Genomic DNA, 14,907 nt, shown 5'->3' on the forward strand with positions numbered 1-14,907 from the left:
AGACAAATACAGTATGATATCACTTATACGTGGAATCTTTAAAATCAAACATGTAAAAAAAACCACAGAGAGTAAAACAGTGGTTACCAGGGGATGGAGGTTAGGGAGTAACATTGATGGTATTTAAGGGTAAAAATTTGTAACAAGTATTAAAATAGCCATAGAGATTTAATGTACAGTTTATTGAACATAGGCGATAATATTGTACTAAGCATATAATGTGATAAATATTATCACAATGGCAACCATTTTACAATATATAAATGTATCAAAGTAACACGAGATGTATGCCTTAAATTTACACATTACATGTCAAATTTATCCAATTAAAAATTGTATCACCTCATTATACAAATTTGGTCTCCAATTATTGATGACACATGTTAGCGACACTCACAGTGGGTCAAACGGGGAAGCAGTGTGGGAGTCATCAGGGGTACCAGAAGCCAGGTTCTCAGGTGCAGTAGAGGATGCCAGAAGGACACAGCTCTGAGGTGACCCACATCTGTAGTAGCTCCAACAATGATGGCAATAAACCACATAGCAACCACTTGCTGAGCACCAGGCACGTGCAGTCTATTGAATCCTTACAGATCCTTGATGAAGGTGCTGCTGCTGCGCTGTTGTTGTCATTGTTCTTATTAACAGCAGATGGGAAACTGAAACACACAAATTTGCTCCTGGTAGCACTCAGCACATTAGGTAAATCACAAGCCTGGATTTGAACTTAGAAATGCCTAGCTCCAAATCCAGCGCTCTTAAATTGGCACACAGTGAGTACTCCAGATCCTAAATAATAAACAGTTCCATGACTTAGGCACAGTACACCTGTTGTATTGAGCCAAGAGTAGGTAATGATCCTCCTTATACCCCATCCAGATGGAATGGCCCAGCTTCTGTTTGCCTGTTGCCCACTTTTTAAACGTTTCAAAGAAGTCTCATTTCTCGTGGCTGACACCTTGGATAACATATCACCCTGTAGGTGAAAAACAGTCATCAGGAGAGAAGAACGCAATGGCCACCATGACAGAATTGAGTCCCACGGCAGGGAAGTTCTCCCAAGATGTACAAGGGGATGAGAAGCTCAGTCCTGGGAAAGGTAAACTCAACCTCGACTATGTGGTTTTAGGATTTTATGGTGGATTTTTACAATATCGTAATACAAAGAAATGAATTCATGTCTTTTAAGGTGTTTAATTGTTTTTAAAAATCAAGTACTATTAGTGTACATTTCTTAAAAAGTATTTTATTTTTGATGATTACTCCCTAATCTTAGTCCCTATGCACTTGCGTTCTTGATAAATGCTACCAAATCGTCTACACATAGTATTGTGTATTCTGCTTGTTATTGCATGTAATATTGTAAGCATAATTGTATTGCTTAATTCAGTAAAGTATAAAAAATTATTCACAGAAACCTCAAAAAATCAAGATATGAAAAAAGATGTTACTAAGCTTAATGTAACCACTGTAATTTGTTTTTATTGCCTTCCTTTACATGTATACTTTATATAGTTCTGTGCTGTATATATTATGTCGTATGTTTTGGACCACACATACTTTTCAATTTGCTTTATAATGCAATCATTATTCTTAAAGTATACATATTATTATTCCAATATATCCAATAGATAAGTATTATTTACCTGAAAAATCCCTGTGGTTGGATATTTAAGTTGTGGAGTTTTGGGGGGTTTTGCTTACCTATCATACAGATAGATTAATTGATAGATATAGTTATATAGGTATAACATATTGTGTATGTTATATATAACATATCTATCTATATCTCTCTCATGATATCCTGTAACATAACACTTGCTACAGTTGGAATTATTACTTCCTCATGGCTTTTTCCTAAGAAAAATAAAAATTTTAAGCAATGATTATAAATACTTAATTTCCATTGGCCACTATAGAGACCTTAGTTTTTAATCTGAAAAAAAGTGTGGCCACATAGAGAATTTTGAGCAGAAAATGGCGTGATCAAATTTATGGTATGACTAGAGCACTCCAAATGCTGTAATGAGAGTAGACTGGAAGCAGGAAGTCAAGTTGAAGGCTATTGCAAAACTCTAGGCAAGAGATGTTGGTAGCTAGAACCACTTGGAAGAGGCTTTAAACAAAAAGATAGCAGTGGCCCTGGTGAGAAGTGGTTGAATTCTACATACATTTTGAATGTAAAGACAGCAATATGTTCTAGATAGATTGGATGTAGGCTGTGAAAGAAAGAAATCAAGGATAAATTACAAAGTGTTTGGAAGGATAGAATTTCTATCACCTGAGTTGGGAAGGAATTTGGGTGGAGCAAGATTGGGAGGGGGAACTTAGGAGTTTAGTTTTGGATCTATTAAGTTTGATCTGTTGATTAGTTGATCAATTGATTTTTAGTAGAGCAAAAAACGATGCATCTTAAATCAATGACAACTTCAATTTGACAAAAGGCAGTATTATTGTATTATATATTGAGTTTTTAAATTTTAAGACATGAGATGTTGTACCAACATTATTTTTCATATATTTTAACTAGACACGGGAAACAACTTTTAAGGACACACGTAGTAGCCTGTAGGGAATGCTTAATATGCAGCAAGCACAAGACTAAGACTTTTAAATACAGCCTCTAGTGGATCTTTCAGCAATCTCATGAGGCAGGTGTTCACCCCACCCATTTGTGAGCCATTAGTCTCCTGGTTTGCTGATACTCGCTTTCTGTAGCCTTTGGCCTCTAGGATCCCAAAGCAAGTTGGAGAGATCAGAGGCCAAAGAAATGATAAATTATTCATTGATTTGATTGACATAGGAAGTCATCACCCAGCCCCAAAAAAGAAAGGAAAACCTTTACAAAGATATTATTTTTTAGCTCCTCGCTCTAATTACAGTACACTTACCAGTTTCTTCCAAATTCTTCCTTCCCCACTACATTCACTGCAAAGATTTGTGTTCTACTTAAGGAGAAGAGAGTATGGTCTTGAGGGAAAGGCTCTTTTGTAAACCTCAAGGCACCTCTTTTCTTGAAGTTTTGAAGACTTCTTGATGATGCATGGTGTTGTTCTCCTCTCCTACGCCATACAGCCATACAAACCCCATAGATGAGTGCACTTGAGTTGTGGCAAATGTATTCTCATGGAATCATCTGGGACAAAATAAAAGCCACCGTACACATGCAGTGCAGTGATTAAGAGGATAAATACTTGAGCTATACTATTAGCTGACCTCTCTGCACCTGTAAAATTGGAATAGTAGTAGTAGCTGCTTCATAGGATTATTGTGAGGATTAAATGAGTTAATTCTCAGTCATCATGTTACATAACCTATCAGAAACATCTGACACACCTACTGACTCCCTCTTCCCTGTAGCCCTTTTCCCCTTGGCTTCCAGGACACCACACTTTTCTGGTTTTCTTCCTACCCCACTGACCATTCCTTTTCAGTTTCCATTGTCAGTTTCTTCCCATTTATCCAACCTCTAAGCATTGGAGAGCCCTAGAGTCAGTCCTTGGTTATCTTCCCTATTTATTCTCATTTCCTAAATACCATGGCTTCAAGTATCATCTTGAAGGTTATTAACTCCCATTATTTTGCCTCAGCCTCTACCTCTCTTCTAAACTCTAGAGTTTTATATGCAGCAACATTTCTCAACATCTCTTGGGTGCTTAAAAGGCATCTTTGTCTTAACTGTCCAATAATAAGCTCTTTATCACCCCACTGCCCCCAAACCTGCTTTTTCTGCAGAACTCTCTTCCTCATTGAACAGCAACTCCATTCTTCCAGCTGTTTAGAACAAGAACCTCTCTAATGCCCTTCCCTCACACATCTGTAAAACTGAAACCAAAATTCAGTTATTCCCCTTCTGAAATCTATCTGGGATCTTATCACATCTTAGTTCCTCTACTGCTACCACCCTAGTTCACGGTTCTTCACTTCTTTTCTGGATTGTTGCAATAGTTTCTTCCTGGCGATAGCCGTCTTTCCTGTAAGTACAAAAACAGATTATTTTAATTTTGTGCTCATTTCTTTTTCTGTTATTTTCTCACTTTCACTATATTTTTTCATAGTTTGTCAGTGTCAATTTTTCTCTAATGAGAAAATCTTTCTAGAGGTTTAATTTCAAAATTTAAATGAAAGTTTGCCCTCACTGACTGAGACATATGAGAAGAATAATAAATCTATACCAATGAACAACTCCTTCAATGTTTAAAATTTACATTATAGGGCTTCCCTGGTGGCTCAGTGGTTGAGAGTCCGCCTGCCGATGCAGGGGACACGGGTTTGTGCCCCGGTCCGGGAGGATCCCACATGCCGCGGAGCGGCGGGGCCCGTGAGCCATGGCTGCTGGGCCTGCGCGTCCGGAGCCTGTGCTCCTCAACGGAAGAGGCCACAACAGTGAGAGGGCCACGTATCGCAAAAAAAAAAAAAAAAAAAAAATAGTAAATAGATACATATAAATGAAATATGTATAGTATACATATTTAAATTATATAATTTATATTATATGTATGATATCTATTTATATTTAAATATGAGTAATTTCATCAACCATAGAATACAATAACCTAGTAATGGGAGAGACAAAATTGCAGGAAGAACAGAACACCCCAGAGCAAGTCAGGGTCTATAAAGCTGTGGTATAAAACACCCTTTGACTCAACTCAGTCATTTTCTGCTTTTGCAATCTTTCTTTCCCAAAGCCGATAGAAGTGCCATTTAAATCATCAGGTGATACCTTTCTGTATTATAACTTGTGAAAAATAAATGAAGGTTCAATAAAGAAAGCACTAATATAATGTCATAATATTTCCAGCTCCAAGCTTATGTTCCACTCGCTATGGAATAACCTTCATCACACATCTCTGCAACTTCATAATAATGGCACAAAATGTTATCATGAACATCACCATGGTAACCATGGCCAACAGTACAAACCATCAGTCCCAGTTTAACAGCTCCACTGAGAGGCTGCATGTTGACTCATTTGATGACCCAAATAATTCCCCAAAAAGTCTTCCTGCGGGGGTAAGCAATGCAAGATTTAAGTTGTGTTCTTGTTTTTGCTATTTGTTTGTTTGGATATTTATTTTTTCTAGAGTTTATATGTTAAGAAGTTTTAATTGAGGAAATAGTGATTTGAAAGCAAGTGGAAGATCTAAAGAAGCTTCTTAAGTTATGCAACAGCCTTCCTGTAAATGGCTTACCAAAGCATTCTCTGTTTCTTTAAGGCCCCTGTGTATGATTGGAGCCCTCAAATCCAGGGCATCATCTTTAGTTCTATCAACTATGGCATGATCCTGACACTGGCTCCCAGTGGATACCTGGCTGGAAGAGTAGGAACAAAGCGAGTGGTTGGTGCTGCTCTGTTTGGATCCTCATTTCTCATTCTCTTCACCCCTCTGGCAGCTGACCTTGGACTAGGTTTCCTCATTGCAACTCGAATACTTCAGGGCGTGAGCCTGGTACCCAGATATTTTATAAATATGTGCTGGATATGAATTTCTCTATGGGACCACATATCAAGAACTCTATTTTTATTTCAGGGGTTAGGATATGGGGGTCAGTTTGCACTCTGGGAAAGATGGAGTCCTCCACATGAACGAAGCCGACTCTGCAGCATTGCTTTCTCAGGTAAAAACATATAACGGAAATGAGTCCACTGCAATCCAACATTCTTTCACTGAGTTCTTCGACTTTTTTAATTGCAAGTTTCTTTGTCTTCTGCTCAATGTCAATCAAGTATTTATAAACTAGGGGGATGGGTTCTTTGTGACATGACTTTTGGTTATTTTCCCCAGGTTGTCATTTGTGATTTGACTTTGCTTATAATGCCTTTTGCCATTTTTATGTAGTCAAATGGATCATTCTTTTCCTTTACAGTTTCTGGGTTTGAGTCATAGTTAGAAATGTTACAAAAGCATCCAACCATGGCTTTTAACGAATATGTATGGTTTCATTTTTTATATTTAAATTTTTGACATATTGGAGTTTATACTAGTGTTCAGTGTGAGGCATGAATCCAACTTAATCTTCTTTGGAATTGCTCTCAGTTGTCCTGAGAACTGCTTTCTGATAATCTGTCTGGACAGTGTACCTGGAATGAATATTCTGGAGGAAGAAAGCTTCAGTTACATTGAGTCAAAATGAAAAATGCAAAGAGTAGGGCTAACAAACTGGAAATTGCCAAAGTATGGGTGCTGGGTAAGGAGAGAAGGGTGGGAGAGCCAGGGATTGATTCTTCAAGTCCAGAAAACAAGTCACATGCACACACATACACACCCTGACTGAACTTATGCCTCTCTAGAGCCCTTCACAACCCTGGAGGATTAGTCTTTGTCATCAGAGCTCATATCCACTAATAGGGGAATGAAGACTCCAGTTTGGACTAAGGAAACTCACTTTGGTTATCACAGCTGACTAAGGGATATCTTCAAATATAAATAAGGATTGGCTTTCCCAAATCCTCAAACATTTGAAGGAAATCAAGAGCATGAAAGAGAGAAACCAAACTCAAAAACTGCAAGAACTAACCCAAATGAAAAAGAAATTAATAAAGGAATTGAAAGAAGATTTTAAATAATTAACAAATAACATCAGAGAGATCCACGGGAATATGTGTAGATGATATTCATTTTAAAAGAACATACTGCTACAAAAAACAGTTGTTGCTGGGACTTCCCTGTTGGCACAGTGGTTAAGAATCCACCTGCCAATGCAGGGGACACGGGTCCAAGCCCTGGTCTGATTTTTTTTTTTTAAACTGTGAGATCAGGAAAGCCCTTTTAAGCAAAGGAGTAAATCTAGAAGTCATTACAGAGGAAAATTACAGATCTGACCGCATGAAAACTCACAACTGCTAAATTACAAAAGACACCATAAACAAAGTTTAAATCAGGAGAATAGAATTGCAGCCAGCATGACAGACAGAGGGTTATTATTCACAACACATAAAGATTCTATAAATTGAGACACAGTTAAACAAGTGAAAGAAACAAACAAAAAAAAGATTATGAACAGTTCACAAAAGAAATAAAAATGAAAAAAATGTTCAACTTCACTATTTGGAAAACTATTTAGGAGCTTTGAGGATGTCCAATGTTGTCAAGAGATGAGGAAAACAATCTTTGTTGGCAGTTTAATTTAGTATGGCCTTTTAGCAGGATACTTCAGCAGTTCTGTCAAAAAATGCACAGTCTTTGGTTTAGCAAGACTACTTCTGATATTTTACTGTACAGAAATAAATTATGTTTAAGTTCAGAAGTGATAATTAAGTTTATGTTCATAAATAACAACTAGGTAGAATCTACAGTGACATGGAAATATTTACAAGACCAATTGTTAAATAAAAAATAAATGTCACAGGACAATATGTACATTATGGTCCCACTTATTTAAAATTAATAATAACTCACATACATATATATAAAAGTTGACAAGTTGATGTTAATGTTCATCTGGAAAGTAAAAAAAAAATAATAGTCTAGTTTTGAAGAAGTTGTAAAAGGGATATGTGCCTCACTTATATGAGAATACTCAGTAAAGCCATGGAAATTAAAGCAGTGTTATTAGCACATTAATAGACAAATCTATCTAACTTTCTGTCTACGCATTACATAAATGCATTTACCAAGGGATGCATGTATGTATAGATATACATTATGTATGTGTGCAGAGAGGAAAATGTAGGCAATTATACATCATATAATGAATTGTAGCTGTTGGTTAACATTCGAGTGGGGATGGATTGGGGGGCATGTGTGGGGAACCTTGGTTCTTTGCAGTAATTTACTTTTACAATAGCATATGTTATATGAATTGTGTAATTAAAAATTAAAATAGCATAAAAGGAAGCATGGTTGTCATCTGCAATGTTACTAGGGAACTTCCAGAAAAATGGGTCCTCAGGAGAACATATGAACTCAATCACAAGTTTTGTTTTGTTTTTTTTTTCTGTGGTACGCGGGCCTCTCACTGCTGTGGCCTCTCCCATTGCGGAGCACAGGCTCCGGATGCACAGGCTCAGCAGCCATGGCCCACAGGCCCAGCCGCTCCACGGCGTGTGGGATCCTCCCGGACCGGGGCACAAACCCGTGACCCCTGCATCGGCAGGCGGACTCCCAAGAACTGCGCCACCAGGGAAGCCCTCAATCACAAGTTTGAAGTTCATATATTCTACTATGCTTATCTCTTTATGGCGGTACTGCTCTGTAACATGTCATCTGTCATTCTGTAGGCATCTATCAGGTGACAGTCCAGAGCCCCACAGCTTATTCTCTCTTTGCAGGAATGATGCTGGGAAGCTGCATTGCCATCCTCCTGTTTGGCATCATCAGTCAAGCCCTTGGGTGGCCTTTTGTCTTCTATATCTTTGGTAAGCTGCTGTCTCCCCACTCCTAGGTTTTCATATTCAGGGAGATTCTTCTGAGTATCTATCTGTGTGTACTTTTCTCGAGGAAATGAATCGAGACAGAAAGATCCTAGTAAAAGAAAATGTCTTAATATAATAGTAGGGGAGAATTAACTTATACCATCAAAGGATTTGGAAGTCTTCCTGCCTATGATGCTGTTAGCATGCCATGATGCATTATTAACACAAAGTGATTGGGCAAAATCTGCTGCCCTAGCAAGCAGTAGGGGACAGACTTGCAGAGTGGTGGTTTGTGAGAGACAGAAGTATCAGAGTTGAGGAGATGGAGGTAAGAGCCCTGAGAAAGTAAGGCAGGTAGAGCTCACAGGAGAGTGCCTAACAAGAGACAACTACACACAGAGAAAACCCTGGCTATCTGCAGAGTCCCCCTTGATACTCACCAGAGCACTGATTAGAATACCTGTGTGGAGACATCATCTGAGGCCGGTGGCGGGGGGAGGGTGCCGGAAATCATTGGAAAAATTTAAAGAATAGTGTCCAGTACTTATAGAGAATCAGGGATAGTGCCTGTTTCCACAAGACAGAATGAAAAAATGTATAATTCTTGGGCCATTGGGCAGAATACTAATAAATGTCTTTCCTCAATAGTGAGAAATAATTAGCTCTAGAGGACACACTATTGTGGATCCCTCTAGCAAATGATGATGACCAGACCCAAAGAGTCAGTGTTTCCATGTAATTTAACTGTACCCCAAACAAAGCTCAAAAATATTTATAGGAATACAAAAATATTTAGCACCCAACAAGATATAATTCATAATGTCTGGCTCAAATCATAGGTTACCAGGTATGGACAAAGGCAGGAAAACACAATCCATAATAAGGAGAATAATCAATCAATCAAAACCAACCCAGAACTGATACAAATGTTAGAATTAGCACACAAGAATAGTTACTATAACTATAACTTTATTTGTTCAAAATTTAAGTAGAGACATGCAAAATATATTTTTAAAGACCCTAAATCAAACTTTTAGAGATAAAAACTACAATATAAGGATTGAATTAATGACAGATGATACAACAGAAGAAAAGGTTAATGAACTTAAAAGTAGCAATAGAAACCATCCACAATTACCTACACAGAGAAAAAAGTAATAATAAAATGAGAACATAAGTACGGTGTGTAGTGCCCAAAGGAGAGGAGAGGGATGGGGGAACAGAAAGAAACCTTTGAAGAAATGATGGCTGAAAGTTTTCCAAGTTTGTTGGAAACTATAAACTCACAGATCCAAAAAAGTCAATGAATCTCATGCACAGGAAATATGAAGAAACCTGTACCAAGTTATACCATAATAAAATGGCTCAAAACCAGTGATAAAGATGAAATCTTAAAAGCAGCCAAAGTTTAAAAATAGAGAGAGAAGAACAAAGATATGATGACTGCAGCTTTCCCATCAGAAGCAATAAAAGCAAGAAGGCAGTGGCACAACATCTTTCAAATACTACAAGAAAAAAGAAAAAACAAAAATCTGTTAACATAGAATTCTAGAGACAAAGAAAAAACTTTTCAAAAACAAAGGCAAAATAAGGACATTTTTAGGCATACAAAAGTTGAAAGAATCAGAAATTTAAATTAAAGAGAACAGTACCATTTTCAATAGCATCAAAAAATATGTAACAGTGCTAAATGTGACAAAAGATGTGAAACATGCACTGAAAACTAAATTATCATGAAAATAAAAAGATCCTAGAATAGCCAATTTTGGAAATTAATGGCAAAGTTGTAAGACAGACTGATGTCAAGGTATACTATAAAATTACAGTCATCAAGACATTGTGGTATTCGCATAGAGACAAACAGATCAGTGAAACAGAATACAGTCATAAATAGACTTACACATTAATGATAAACTGATTTTTGACAAAGATACAAAAGCAATTCAATGGAGAAAGGATAGTCTTTTTAACAGATGGTGCTCAAAAAAAAAAAAAAAAGAATTTTGATCGATATCTTGCACTCTATACAAAAACTCAAAATGAATGTTGGATGTAATTGTAAGATCTGAAATTATCATTCTTTTAAAAGAAAACATATGAGAAAATCTTTGCTCTTTATTTAGACAAAGATTTCTTAGCTATGACACCAAAGGCTTGATCCATAAAATAACAAGTTGATAGATTGGATTTCATCAAAATTAAAAACTTTCGCTCTTCAAAAGGCATTATTAGAATAATAAAGAGACAAGTTGAGACGGAGAGAAAATACTTTCAAAACACATATACAATAAGGACTTTTATCCAGAGTGTGTAAATAATTATCAAAACTCAATAACAAAACAAAAACCCAATTTAAAAATGGGCAAAGACACCTCACTAAAGAGGATAGGGAGAGGGAAAATAAGCATGTGAAAAGGTGGTCAACTCAACATCCTTAGTCATTAGGGAAATGCAAATAAAAACAATGAGCTACCTCCGCACACCTATTAGAATGGTTAATTGTGACATAATAAGAAATATATAGATATGGTTTCTGCCACCAGTTCCTGACACAGAGCTCCTAAAACTCTTGTAATTTCGTGGTGAGTGGTGGGGATGATAGGAGCATCTATGCAGAGTTCCTAAATCCCTTGGAATTTCTTGAGTTATAGGAACATCTTTTGTCTAATGAGGTGACTCTTGGTAGCCTCCTGGATACCTTCAGGCTAGAGGCCACCAGAAAGACCAAGCGGTGATTAGAAGCTTGGAAGTTTTAGCCCCACCCTCCATCCTCCCAGGAGGAGAGGGTGCATCAGATTGTGTTAATAATCAATTATGCCGACATGATACAGCCTCCATAAAAATCCCTAAACTATGGGGTTCTAAGAGCCTCCAGGTTGGTGAACACATCCACGTGCTGGGACAGTAGCATATCCCCAACTCCACAGGGTCAGAAACTCCTGCACTCAGGACACTTCCAGACTTCACCCTATGTATCTCTTCATCTGGGTGTTCATCAGTATCCTTTATCATATTTTTTAATAATAAACCAGTAAACATAAATGAATATTTCCCTGACTTTTGTGAGTTGTTCCAGCAAATTATCAGACTAAGAGGGAGTTGTGGGTACCTCTGAATTTGCAGTAAAGTTGAACAGAAGTGTGGGTAATTTGAGGACTCACTACTTTCAATTAGTATCTGAAGTAGGGGACAGCCTGTGTGACTGAGCCCTTACTCTGTAGGGTCTGTGCTAATGCCAGGTAGTGTTAGAAATGAGCTAAATTATAGGATGCCAGGTTGGTGTCTGTAGAGAATTGGAGAATTTCTTAGTGTGAAAACCCCACACATTTGGTGTCAGAAGGGTTGTGAGTAGAGAAATATTTTTCCTTTATTAGTATTAAAAAGGTTAAGATATCAAGTTTAGTGCCATTTCTAGGGTCTGTGATTTCTGTGCACACAAATAATCAAGAAATATAAAGGAATGAGTTCTAGAAAGTGTGATATTCATGTGAATATTTTGAGAAATGGGAAGAAGATATTAAGAACAAGAGCTTTTCCCAGGAACCACACCAGAAAATATCCCAATGTAAAAGAAATTCACACAGAAGTTTACCAATTTTACTTCTGCTTTCAGGAGGTGTTGGCTGTGTCTCCTGCCTTCTCTGGTTTGTTTTGATTTATGATGACCCTGTCACTCATCCATGGATAAACATCACAGAAAAAGAATACATCATATCCTCCTTGGCCCAACAGGTACACATAAAAACTCTGACCTTCTCCAGAGATCTTATATCAGCATCTGGATTTATCAGGGTGACTAAGAATGTGTGAGCATGTCTCAGATCTTACTATTCTAATCAGTAAATTTGTTTTCAGGTCAACTCTTCTAATCAGCCTCTTCCCATCAAAGCTATGGTCAGATGTCTACCCCTCTGGTCCTTGTGTTTTTGCTGTTTCAGCCATCAATGGCTAATTAACGTAATGGTTGTATACACACCAACTTACATCAGCTCTGTGTTCAATGTTGATATCAGAGATGTGAGTATATTTCCCTCCACCCGTTTCTCCTGTTTGCATGACTCTCGAATTACTCTGCCTTCACAAATCATCCCATCTAGAAAAATGTATCTTTTATTACCAAGAGATAATGTAACAGTCATGTGAGTAGCTTTTCTGAGGGTATGGTGGAAGAGGCTACTGATTTTCTTAGGAAAGTATGATTTCAGAGTTGTCGGTATGATTATTAGTGCTTTATCAATAAAAGGTGTGATCTCACAGCCTTTATTATGATGGTTTACTCAAGTTTTTCCCCTCAGAGTGGCTTCCTGTCTGCCCTTCCTTTTATTTTTGCCTGGGTCGTTGGCATCCTGGGAGATTACCTGGCAGATTTCCTTCTGACCAAGAATTTTAGGCTTGTTTCAGTGAGGAAAATTGCCACAGTTCTAGGTAAGAACAGGACCAAAAGCTCTGATAATTCATAAGGCATACAACAGCCAAAGATGTATCTTGGTTAATTCGTCTGTTCCTCGTTCCATAGGAAGTCTCCCCTCTTCAGCATCCCTTGTGGTTCTGCCATACGTTGCCTCCAGCTATATCACAGCAGTGAGCCTTCTGACGCTCTCCTGTGGACTAAGCTTATTTAGTCAGCCAGGGATCTATATCAATGCCTTAGATATTGCTCCAAAGTAGGACTATAATTTCCACTCTCGTTTTCATATTTTCTGAAAAAGATTTAGTCTGCAGCCTCCCGGGAGCCCCAAACTTTGTGAAATTATAAATCATGGGCAAGGACTACTGATAGCCTGTGGTCATTTTTTCAAGTATGTGGGAGGAGGGTGTTGTTGATTTGTCTCAGTACCTTTCATTGAATATACACAGAGAGAGTCCTTTTTGACATAATTACTATATGATGGATTCATATGCTAAGCAGGGCTGAAGTGTCTGTGGATTTAGCCTGGAACATTCCTGTCACCCACAGGCATTCCAGCTTTCTCATGGGAGCCTCGAGGGGGTTTGCACAGATATCTGCTATCCTGGCACCCACTGTCAGTGGATTTCTTCTCAGTCAGGTAAAGTTTTCTTGTTAAGGATTCTTAAAACACTCTGCTGAATCCATTCATAAAAGTAATAGCATAAAAAATGTTTTCACATTTTGGATAATAAAATTAAATTGTGGGTAACTTTGTCATAAAGATCAACTTGGCAAAGAAAAATATAAAAGAATTTCCTTCATGACCTCAATCTTTACTTATTCTGAAACCAAAGCACTCACTATCCACTGGTAATATCCAGTCTTTGAAATCACACAGCCACATACATGTCCTGTGAGAAGATGATGACCCCGTGCATATATGCAACTTGCCATGTCTTCTGCAACACTTTGAAATTTTCATTTGCATAACCATGCAAAAGCAAAGAGATAATTAAATCAAACATGTTTAAGTGCCTGATACATGCAGGTATTATTACAAGTATTTCATATGCAGTAATCTCATTTAATTATTGATTCTCCCACCAATTATGAAAATGAAACATTATTATCCTCATTTCCTGATGATTAAAATCTCATAGAATATGTCTTTCCACTAAGAGGATGTAGAATCGGAATTCTCCTAACTTAGACCTGTCTAGCTCCAAAGTCCACAATCTCCTTCTTGCAAGATTCTTCTTGCACTGCAAGAAGAAATATTATTAGCATATATATAGTCATGATCCGTACAAAAGAGAAAATGTATGGCACTTTGAAAAATAGGGACAAATACAATTCTGGAGGTTAATTGCAATGGTCCTTAAGTCCATTTTATGAAGAACATTCTGAATCCATTTTGAAATTCTTTCCATCAAACTATTAAGCTGTGTTCAGGAAATGAATTTCTACATGAAAACCCACTGGTGAACATTGTCTTCTAAACTATTAATGAGTTTCATAGAAAAAGGGATGAAAGGGGTAATATTTACTTGAAGTTTTGTCTCCTCAGAACCCTGAATTTGGGTGGAGGAATGTCTTCTCCTTGTCATTTGCCATTAACACATTAGGACTGATCCTCTACCTTATATTTGGAAAAGCAGATGTCCAAGACTGGGCTAAAGAAAGGAAACTCACTCGTTTATGAAGGTAAAGAAAAATGATTTCATCTATGGTTATAACCAGAGAAGCACTATTTAACTTTTTTTAATTTTTATTTTATATTGGAGAATAGTTGATGTATAATTTTTTTTAATTTTTATTTTATGTTGGAGTATTAAATTTTTAATTCTATGCCATTTTTCCTTCTTAGTTACCCCACCTTGGATGGAAAGTCATTAGGCACCTTATTTCATAAAAGAGAAGCCTTCAGTGATGAAAATACCAACAGAAAAAATTTTCTTTGCTGTAGCTCTTTTCAAATCTGAGATCAGTTCTTTATTTTACTCAGATTTCATTTTGAGAAAAATATAAGATGAATGAAAATTCAAATAAAATGATAGCCAAGAACAAAGTTGTCCTCTTCATATAATTAACAATGAATTCAGAGGAGCTGCTCTATGGGAGCCAGCAGGCTAGATTCACAGTTTTTGAATCTCTAAAC

General features: G+C 37.2%; 1 protein-coding gene across 1 annotated transcript; it reads left to right on the forward strand.

Moving 5' to 3' along the window:
* The first annotated feature begins 1,014 nt into the window (after nucleotides 1-1,014).
* Nucleotides 1,015-14,451, forward strand: SLC17A3 (solute carrier family 17 member 3). The gene is made up of 11 exons (XM_007128625.2): nucleotides 1,015-1,099; nucleotides 4,805-5,016; nucleotides 5,220-5,453; nucleotides 5,535-5,622; nucleotides 8,276-8,362; nucleotides 11,973-12,091; nucleotides 12,215-12,376; nucleotides 12,655-12,784; nucleotides 12,876-13,023; nucleotides 13,317-13,407; nucleotides 14,317-14,451. The coding sequence occupies exons 1-11, from the start codon at nucleotides 1,015-1,017 to the stop codon at nucleotides 14,449-14,451; spliced, it is 1,491 nt and encodes a 496-aa protein (XP_007128687.2).
* Nucleotides 14,452-14,907: the final 456 nt, after the last annotated feature.

The sequence above is a fragment of the Physeter macrocephalus genome, chromosome 18 (assembly GCF_002837175.3).
Source record: "Physeter macrocephalus isolate SW-GA chromosome 18, ASM283717v5, whole genome shotgun sequence".
NCBI lineage: Eukaryota > Metazoa > Chordata > Mammalia > Artiodactyla > Physeteridae > Physeter > Physeter macrocephalus.

Bases quoted from the DNA above. Each gene is read 5' to 3' on its own strand.
- SLC17A3 (XM_007128625.2), top strand. From the start codon at position 1,015: ATGGCCACCATGACAGAATTGAGTCCCACGGCAGGGAAGTTCTCCCAA. The intron at 5,454-5,534 runs GTACCCAGATAT...TTTTTATTTCAG, and splicing joins TACTTCAGGGCGTGAGCCTG to GGGTTAGGATATGGGGGTCA. The intron at 13,024-13,316 runs GTAGGACTATAA...TGTCACCCACAG, and splicing joins GCCTTAGATATTGCTCCAAA to GCATTCCAGCTTTCTCATGG.